At 26.2% G+C, this 10,666-nt stretch overlaps 1 protein-coding gene across 2 annotated transcripts; it reads left to right on the top strand.

The window, feature by feature from the left end:
• Nucleotides 1-1,703: 1,703 nt before the first annotated feature.
• Nucleotides 1,704-10,035, top strand: LOC145840570 (clusterin-associated protein 1-like). Of its 2 annotated transcripts, none has more exons than XM_082947870.1 (8): nt 1,704-1,848; nt 2,131-2,396; nt 3,501-3,666; nt 4,029-4,134; nt 4,573-4,742; nt 5,412-5,539; nt 5,758-5,886; nt 9,774-10,035. In XM_082947870.1, the coding sequence occupies exons 1-8, from the start codon at nt 1,715-1,717 to the stop codon at nt 9,920-9,922; spliced, it is 1,248 nt and encodes a 415-aa protein (XP_082803996.1). In that variant the 5' UTR covers nt 1,704-1,714; the 3' UTR covers nt 9,923-10,035. The 2 variants fall into 2 exon arrangements, with proteins under 2 accessions (XP_082803996.1, XP_082803997.1); XM_082947871.1 differs by having other exon boundaries at nt 1,704-1,773.
• The last annotated feature ends 631 nt before the right edge of the window (nt 10,036-10,666 follow it).

Genomic DNA, 10,666 nt, shown 5'->3' on the forward strand with positions numbered 1-10,666 from the left:
TTTAAAAAATTTCAAGTAAAAATATCTTTTTTTCAAAAAAAAAAAAAAATTTTGATAAAAAATTCCTTTTTTTTTTTGTCATAAAATTTTTTTTTTTTTAAATCATTAAAATTCACAAATAACATTTTTTTCTCATAATGTAAAGAACATTTCCTGAAAATTTGAAGAAGATTGCTTGAAAAATGAAGGAGAAGATAGATTTTAAAGCCTGCTTTTAAAAACTCGAGAAAAACGGCTTTAAAGTTACCTTTTATAAAGACAACCCTTTATATAACCGGTCATAAAAAAAAAGTTACTAAATATTTTAAAAATCTAAAAAAACCATCTGAAAGATTATGAAATTTACTATAACATAAGTCTATATGTTATTTTTGGTCAAAAAATGGCTTCTACCCCCCTATGGCCTTATAGTTTGTTTTATCCTCATATCCTGTATTGTATATATGTTTGGTGATGCTAGTTGTTGTTTGAAACCAATTGTTTGTATACAAAAAAGAATTTTAAGATATGTTTGTCACGTGCCTGCACTGATTCCAACAAATTCATTGTTTTTGAATACTGGTATTCTGAAATTTAATGAGGTGTTTAATTTGCAAGTTTGTAAGTTGATGCAGAATACTTTGAGAGGATTAGAGGTTGACCACAGTTGTTTTACTCCAGTAAGTATGATTCATACAAACAATACAAAACATTCAAAAAAAAAATTGTTATTGAAAGACCTAGAACACGGTTTTCTTTCTTCTTTTTAACTACTTGTGTATAACAAAGTCTCTTGGAACATTCTATTACTCTGTTTACTAGATTACAAAATTTAAGAAAAAAAACATATTTTTTTTTGTTTTATCTTTAATGGCAAATTTAAACATAAAGTTTTTAAAGTTAATTGAGATGATATCTTTTGTTATCTACGGGTTAGCTTTTAGTTTTTGTTCTTTTTTACTTAATATTTTGACTGGATCATGATCAAATACCGTCCCACTACATATACTCTCAAATTCGTCCCAACATTTATTGACATCTTCACAATTGTCAACATACTAACTCATGTTTCTCAATTTCACACTCAAATCATTCAGAAAAGCTCCAACTTTGAACTTACTGAACTCCTAAAAGGACTTCAGATCACTATACTCATTTTTAGAGTTTTCACATTTAATTTCACAAATAATAGGCATATGGTCAGATATATCATAATCCACATCATTGACATTTAGCAATAATAATTTAGTATTATCTAGAACAAACATGATCAATCAAAGAACCAAAGGAATAATCAGCAGAATGTCTATTTGGGAAATCAACAAATTGCAAAATTTACAAATTACAAAATTTTAAATAAGTTAATATATATAAATTATTTCTTTGGTGTGTATACTGTATTTTTAAATCTTTTGACTATCAAACATTATAGTTTTCAATGCTGCCATTAAAATCTCTACACCACAGTGCCATGTTTAAAAGTAAGTTGTTTACTAAGCCTATGGTGATTCCCTGACTAATTAAAACAGGGTTGCTACACACTCAAGAATTTAGACATAATAATTTGATTAAACCAGTTATGCTTATTGAAAAAGTTTAGCTGCTGTGTCTGTGTAATCTTGTATTATCTCTAACCAGAAATAATTATGTTGAGTTATTATAATATTCTAGTTTATTCATTTTCTTTTTAAATAATAAAAACTTGTCTGCAGTACTTATAAAGTTAAAGTATACAATGTCTTATCGTGATCTAAGAAACTTCACTGAAATGTTAAGAAGTCTTGGGTATCCAAGGTTAATCTCAATGGAAAACTTTAAAACTCCTAACTTTAACTTGGTTTCAGAAATTTTGCTATGGCTAATAAATAGGTTTGCTTAAAGTATTTGGCTTAATAATTTCAATATTTATTTGTAACTAAAAAAATCTTGTATGTAGTTTGTTTTATGCATTTAGCTAGTCACTTATAAACATAATTAGATTTTTAGTTCATAGTTTTATTATATAAAAGTTTTTTTTAAATTATGTTTGTGATTCAAATTTGTTTTAAATAAATTTAATAAAATATATGTTCTAAAATTCAAAAATTTCTATTTACCCAAAAATTTTTTAGGAAATATTTTCACACTTTTTAATAAGAAAAATATTATTAGGTACGATCACAATGCATCTCTTCCAACTGATATCGATACAGAGCAAGATCGTGTTATCTTTATAAAGTCGGTGGCCCAGTTTATTGCAAGTAGAGCACACGTAAAACTCAATACAAAGCGATTGTACATGGCTGATGGTTATGCTGTGAAAGAGCTGTTGAAGTTTACTGTAATTCTGTACAATGCAATGAAAGAAATCAACAACTCCTCTGTAAACGATGATACTACTGGTGATAATCAGTTGTCAAATAGTTATTATAAAAACTGTGAGTTAGCATTTTTTGTTTTGTATTTGTTTGGAAATTGTTGTAATGTTTTAGTTAAAAACTCAAATTTAAAAAATAAAACCAGTACTTTTCAACAGTTTAAAAATTGTGTAGAGTTAATCAGAACAAAAGTTATGTATGCACAATAGAATGTCAAATAGTTGATTAATAGAAACGTATACACAAGTTAAGAATTAACAAAAAAAAAATTATAATAAGCAATTTATAAAATATGCATTTGATTAAATATTTTGTTATATTTAACTATTTGTTATTATTGTGCACTTTTCAGGAAATAATGTTTTATACTGTTAAGTAAGAACCTTGTCAGACTTTTTAAATATGATTTAATTTAATTAATTCCATATATATAAAACTTGAGTTTCTATAATTCAACAAATATAATAAGTTAAAGAAGTTATTACTAGCTTATTTTTTTGTTCAATATTATTTGTTAATTTTTACTTTCACTTTTTTCATACTGTGTTTCATTACTTATGGCCTATAATTTGGTTCTAGCTAATAACTAATTATAATAGTAAAAACTTTTGTTTTGTATATTTTTGATTTAATTAAGTTTTTAAAGAAAAGTGACTAAAGTACAAATTAGTTGACTTTATAATGATAAAAATTCCATTAAAATTTTTAATTGTACAATACAAAACAAAAAAAAAGTGTTCTTGTGTCGTAAAAAGAAGAAAGGAAGTTGACTTTAAATTAATCAAAATTATTTTATCTATTCAATTTTAAGAATAACTTTTACAACAAGATTAGACTTTAAAATTGCCTTTAAATTTCCCTTTGAACATTTTAAAACTTTTATAGCACAAGAAAAAGTTATAAATGTTTGTCAACCTTTACAAGATAGGTTGATAGTTTTTTTATAAAAGTATATATAATACTTTAGATTTGTTTGTGTGGTCTTTTCTATCAATTTGTTCCTAATCCAATGTGGATCTTTTATATCACTAGTACGAACATATTATCATTATAGTATTTTAAGTACTACATATACCTCTAATTGACAAGTAGATATCGAAAAAGTTTAAATTTATTTAGTTTTGTGTATTAAGAAAAATTGAAATTCAAAGCTATTTTGTGCAGTAACAAAGGCTGATGATTTAAGAGCAGTCAGAGAAGTTTCAGCTCAGGTAACAAAATGTGGTGCAAATCTTTACCAGCTGCTATCACAAGAAATCACCTTAAGACAGGCGAGACAAGACGCCTTAGCCCAACCACTTGACATAAGCGTCATTGAAAAAGATATGAGGTTTTTATTAACTATATGTATGTAGAACTGTGCCTTTGTCAATTTGAAATTTGTTTGTTAGATTTAGGTGTTTTAAACAACAATAAATTTACAACAATAAATAAAATTAAATTTCTTAGTTTAACAACTAGGTAAGTTTTTTGTAATAATAGATGAAGAAGAACAAAAAAGAGTCTTTCAATTGTAAAACGAAATTAGTTTTATACAAAATTTTGTTTATGTTATCACACTAACATGTTGTATAACAAATTGTAAAATTAAATAAGTTTGTATTTAATAATAATGGTATTTTTAGTCTCCTATAGAACTTAATATAGAGTTACTGTTATAAAAATGAAAAATGATTAAATATTTGTGTTTAGAGATACAATAGCTAAAGTTGAGAAGGAGATAAAAGAAACAATAAAAAAACTCGACAATGTTGCTGCTGATGAAGCTAATTTAGAAGCTAAAATTAAAAAAAGAAAGGTTTAAATAAACTTTATACCTTTTAGACGTATTTAAAGTTTTTGATTTAGAATAATTTTTAATTTTGACTACGATATTACACTTTTTGTAATTAAAAAAACTTTAAGTAGTTTTATAACTTCAGGTTTTTAGTAAATTTAATGCTTCTAGTTGTTCTTGATAAAGCTCACTACACAAACTAAGCTTATGTCTAGTTAGCTGTTTTAAAATTATAGTTTATATAAAAATTAATTTCTCATACTTGGTTACGTTTTCATCCTATCGATAATGCATACTATAAAAATTGCTATAAACTATTAAATAACACTATTAAGCTTCTAACTTAACAGCACGAAATCTATTAAAAAAATAAAGATATAAAAAGTGTTTTATCTCTTTTACAAAGTTTTAATTTCTAGTTGTATAGTTATTAAAGCTAATAGTTAACTTTGCATTCAGAACGAGTTAGAGCGTGCACGTAAAAGGTTGTCAACATTGCAAAATGTGAGACCCGCTTTCATGGACGAGTTTGAAAAGTTGGAAGCGGAACTTCAGGTCAAGTACGAAGAATACCTCATCAAGTTTCGCAACATCAACTACCTCGAGTCTCAAATGGACGCTTACAAACGGTTAGATTGTTTTTGTTGCACTTCAAAACGGTGGTATTTGAAAATAAAAGTATGCCCTTTTAAGCATAATATTTGTATTATTTCAGCAGTATTTACAAGCTTTAAGTGTAACAGATAGATTTTAACAACGCTTATGGATAATTAGAAATAAGTTATTGTTTGTTTATATATTTTTTAAGTTATGCTTGAAAATTTAGAAACCTAATCCAGAATTCGTAACTGATAAATTATAATTATTAAGTGAGTTAGTTTTGAAACGATCACTTAAAACGGCAAGAGATGACAACTTTTGCTCTTGTATTTTGCGTCTTGCATAAGGAGCATTGAAATCCTAACTTTGATTCTCTATATTTCGATAATTACCTTAAATGTTTTTAAGCAATGAAAAGCAGTTTGTATCTTGATAAACATCTAAAAAATAAGACCAAGTTGTAAAAAGTTGCTCCCGGGAGGTCATTGAGGCCTAAATTTTTAGTTTTGTTTTTGGTTTTATTAACTCAAAAATATATTATACTTAATAAGCCATTAGAGTTTTTTTTATAACGTTTGAATTATTTAAACTTTTTGTTTTGTAGCCCTAATACTATAGTGTTTAAGAATTCTAGTCCTTTCATTTGTTCAAAATTTTGATTTTAGTTATTTTGCTTATCGATTAGAACAAATATGTAGTATGGAAACGCTAAAACTTAATGAAAACGAAGACAATCGAAAGAAGATACAAAACCGGTTGAAAGAAGAAGAAAAGAACGTCATTCTGAGCGATCCGTTCAATGAAAACGCTCTTAGTAATGATGAAGGTCAGTTTATTTTATAAAAAGATATATTGACAAATTAATTATTGAAACACTCAGTAATTATTCTTTTTAATAAATCTCTTATAGTTGTTTCTATTTAAAAAAATATTTAGAATAATCTTATATAAAATACTCATCATCAGTTTTCATGTATTAAACAACTTAATTTTTACACTTCTTACTTTTTAGTTTGTATTAGTTATTCTATTGTTACGTCACAGACGACATTCTAATCGATGACGACGACGATCTGAGTGACGAAAGCGAAGAAGGGGAAATACCCACGGGAAACCACCGAAGACCTGGCAATCCGACCAATATGCGACAAAATTTGATGATGCAACAGCCAGGTTGGTAATGTTTGAAAAAAAAACTGTTTTAATTAAAACTAATAATTTTACTATCAATTCTGTAAAGTAAGCTAATTTTATACTTTGAATTTTATAGTGTTTTTACCTGGTGACAAGAATCCGTATGTATTAATCAATGTTTAAAAATTTTTTGCTATTTTGTGCTAAATAGAAATCACAACTTTTAAAATAACTATTGTAAGCCACTAGAAGCACCATCTAGAAATGATATGAAACATTTTGAATTTTTGTACCAAGTTGAAAGTTTTTTACTACGTTTATAATTTAATTTTTAACTTTAACGCCAAAAGTGTTATTATAATTTTGCAAGACTACATTTTTTTAGATTTTTAGAAATATTTTTTTCTAAAAAAATTTGAAAATGTTTTGCATTATAATTTTGTACAAATTGTTTTTTTTCTAAGCTTTATAAAGACACTAAAATTACTAGCAATTTTGTCAATTGTATATCTTGTTACTACGAACATTGTCTGATAATAAGCACTCTGGTTTCTTAATTCTTGTTAATTGTACATACTAATTATTCCTGAACATACTTGTGATATTAAGCTTAGGGTGAAATGAATTATAAACTTATAGGTTGTCTAACTAAAAAACTTAAGACGTTCATAAAATATTGAAAGTTGTTTAATCACTTATATAAGAGACTATATTAAAAAAGGTAAAACTACTTATATTACTTAGGTTAACAAAAAGAAAGAGTTTTTTTTAAAGGTTGTATGAAATTCCATCTAAGTTTTCCATGTAAAAGGATGATGTTGTTACAAATGTTTGAATAGTTAGTTATTAATGATGTTTTCTTATAAAAGGTCCGAGACGTTACATTTTCTTAGGAATATAATAACGAAATATTTAAAGATACTTTTATTGATTTTAACATTGTTTCTCTTTCTCAAATCAATAATAACATACTGCAATGGAGTTCTGTAAAAAAATTAGTACATCAAGGCAAAGAAGATATGGAGAAGTTATTAATAGATGTGTGTGTTATAATTATAAATACAATTATATATAAAAAATAGCAATTAGTTTTCACCATATGTGTTAATAAGTACCTTATATTAAGTATCAATTAATAAGGCTTAAAACTTCAAGTTATGTTTACAAACTTATTTTTATAGAATTAAGAAAGCAAAACTATTAAAACATGGTTTAAACATTAATCAGTAATCATAAGATATAAAACGACCTATATTAAAATTTCTCTATAGTGTTTTTTTTTATTATAAGGCACAAAAAAAGTCTATGCAAAACGATAATTCAAAAACCAAAATTTATTTCGTATTTTTATGTTACTAACTCAAGGTTAATAAATTTTGTTACTAAATATGGGAGACGCTCAGTTCCAACCAGTGTTCAATTCTCACCTGCGCACAGTTCTAACCCGCAAAATTTTCACTCAATAAAATCCGAGAATCGCTTACAGACCAAGGGTAAGGGTAACAGTGATTATAAAAAACAAATAAACAAATAAAATAAAATGGGTTAGAATTGTGCGCCGGTTGGAGTCGTGAGTGTACCATTAAATATATTGTAGTTTGAAAAACAATGTTATAGTTATTTATTATAATTTTATTATACTTCAATTGTTTTAAAATACATAATTTAACAACATTTATCTAAATATCATAGAACTATACAAAGTAATTTGTGATAATTAAGCCTTCACTCAAAAAGTTCTGTTGAGGTATGGGAGAAATACAAAAAAGCACGGTTTTTTCATTTTACAAAATAAAAAATGTAAATACAATTAACAGTTTCTTTCCATACTTGTTTTTGCGAATTGATACTTTTTATATTAGTAAGCTATTTATTGATATATTAAATTTGTTGTTATTTTTGTAACTTATAATGTTTATGTTTTTATTGAATGAACCTTGAAATATTTAAAGCCAAAAGTTAATGGTTCGTTAACACAGATCCCAGCTAAGCAAGTTTGCTTGAATATATAAAAAAAAAATTCACAGTACAATAACCTCTCGCTTATTTACGCACATTGTGTCCACAGAAAAAATTCGTAAAGATACAGAGATCGTAAAGATACGAGAGGTACCAAATATAATTACTTTAATGGCTGTTTTTGATATTGCTTCTAGTTAAAAGTAGACTGGGGACTTTCCAACTTTAAACAATTTGTTTATTTTATTTATAAATACGAAAAAAAAGATAAAATTATACATCTATTTAAAAAAGTATTAAAATTTATATAAAATAATAATACTTGTTGAAAAATTTTACTTACTTTATAACAAATAGATTTTATCTTTATTTATATGTGACTTATTTGATACTGAACACTTATATTCTATTGTACTTAGCGATTTCAATTTATAATTTAGCATTTCTTTACAATTATGAAATAGTGTGATGTGTATACTAAAATTTATTTCTATAGTCTTTTACAAAAAAATGCATTTGGTGCTGTAATTGATTTCTATTCTTCAACAAAAATACATAAGATAAAAAAAAAATATTTAATAAAAACTGTTAATAATACTACAATTTTTTTTAATTTGACCTTTGCCTTCATAAAAATAAACTTAGATTTTATCTCTTATTGTTAACAAAATTTCTGATATACTGAGGTATAACTAAATATTCATCAATTAGTTAAGGAAATAAGTTTTCAAAGACTAAAGATATAGAGATGTGAGTTAGCATTTATTTGTGCAGTATTAAAATAGTTAAAATTTTTATTTAGTTTAGAACCCTAAAATACGTAACTAAACGAGAGTGCGTAACGACACGAGTGCGTAAAGATGCGAGAGGTTACTGTACTTTTCTTTATTTAGCTAACATAAAAATACATAGTTTCTGTGTGTTGAGTTTCTTTATTTAGCTTATACATGCTTATACATGTGTTATTTAGTCAATATACATATTCACCTTGTTTTTCTTCTATTCTTTTTTTGCAGCATTAACATTTCTTACAGAACTACGTTGAACTGTGTTAACTTTTTGAAAACAGAGAAGCGTATGTTATTTCAGTAAAGAAAAAAGTACTGTGCAAATTATTTTTATTAAAACAAACTTCTACACTTTTAAAAGGGCTTTATTAATTTATTACAAAATGTAACTTCAAAATAAGCATTCTATTTGAATAAAATTTCGTTTAAAAATTTTTGAAGTACAACTTCCTAAATAATTAACTACGATCAAGAAAAAAAGAAATCCAATAAAGAAAAGTATACTGTGCTGGAAAGATTTAAGGTAATTTTAAAATTAATTTGTATTCAAAATAAGCAGTAAAGTTGTTTCGTATAGCTTGTTGCTACTATCTTCAGCCGTTTAGGTTCGAAATAGGTAAAAGTAGGTACACCATAAAACTAAGCACCTCGAACCCAGGCTAAAAATGGTTTCCTTGTGTTACATGCGTACTTTACAGTCTGCAGACAAACTTTACTCACCTTATAATAAAAAATGTTTACAGTTTAAGTATAAATACGACCTAAGTAGACTAATCGTTATTTTTTAATGAAAATATCATGATATTGTTTTTTTAATGATTGTCATTTTCGAGATTTGGTGTGTACTTCTCGAGTAGGTATTGCGGTCCCTACTGTACTTGGATCTTTCAGTTACTCCGCCAAGCTGTTTTATTATTTATTTTTTGGTTATAGAGAACGTCGTAAGTTTAAAGTAATTTGGTACTTCTTGTTTTGTTTATATGTTTTTCTTTAATTCTCTTAAACTTTATCCAACTAACTTATTTTCGCTCCATAAGCTAATCAGTGCATTAAATAAGTTATTCTGAAAAAGTATGTTAAAAAACTGGAAGATAAAATTGTTAGAAAAATAGAATCGGTAACTCATCAAATAACGATCACGTTTCAGATAATTTTGTCGACAAACACAAATTTTCACAGGTCGTCACGGGATGTACGATGACGAAGACGACTCGCTGACCAGCTCAGAACTGGACGAGTTCAACAGTGACGTCATAATGCCCCAGGACGGAGGCGACGGGCTGATCAGCGATGACGACATCGATGACGAGAATGATGACGACTTTTGATTTTTTAATTTGTATTGCTTTGAACTTTGAACCACTGTTTGATCTATTTAATTACTTTGTAGTTTATAAGAAATCAAAATTTTTGATATGAATAATTTATTGTTTGTTTTGATACAGAGCATTTTAATCTTAAAATTGTTAGTATGTTCTTTCGTTACAGTTTTTAGATGTATCTCATTTTAAAGTTGAACTTTTTTTTTAGGTTTTGCTTTATTTAAAGAAAAATCTTTTATAATAGCTGTAATAATACAACGTCGAAATTTAACAGAATTTTTAGAAATACATTTTTTGAAATAGTTTTTTGGTATATATTTATAATCAAACGACTAAACACATCTAATATTAGAAGTATGTTTAAAAACTCGGTATTATGCAAAGAAAACAGTAAATCCATAAGGTGCAATTTGATAAGAATTTTTTTCGAACCTAAAAATAAAACAATCAAAATGTAAGAAAGCTGAACATAATAAAAGTATAGTGTATAAGCTTTACTTTAGTCAAAAAAAATTTTTTGATGAACACTTTCTTGTTGAAGATTAAAGTAACTTTTGTTCTAAAAGAGAGGTCGGCAGGCATTAGGTGAATGCTGGCGAAATTTCGAAATTTAATATATTTGCTGCCCGCAGTCATAGTTTTAATTTTTGTTTACAGGTCACAACATACCCGAAATATCAAGCATAAGATTCGAGTTTTTTTAATATTTCCTACAAGAAATTTTAATTTGAACATGAGAATATCTAATTG

The sequence above is a fragment of the Thalia democratica genome, chromosome 7, assembly GCF_965202585.1.
Source record: "Thalia democratica chromosome 7, ktThaDemo2.hap1.1, whole genome shotgun sequence".
In the NCBI taxonomy this organism is placed as follows: domain Eukaryota; kingdom Metazoa; phylum Chordata; class Thaliacea; order Salpida; family Salpidae; genus Thalia; species Thalia democratica.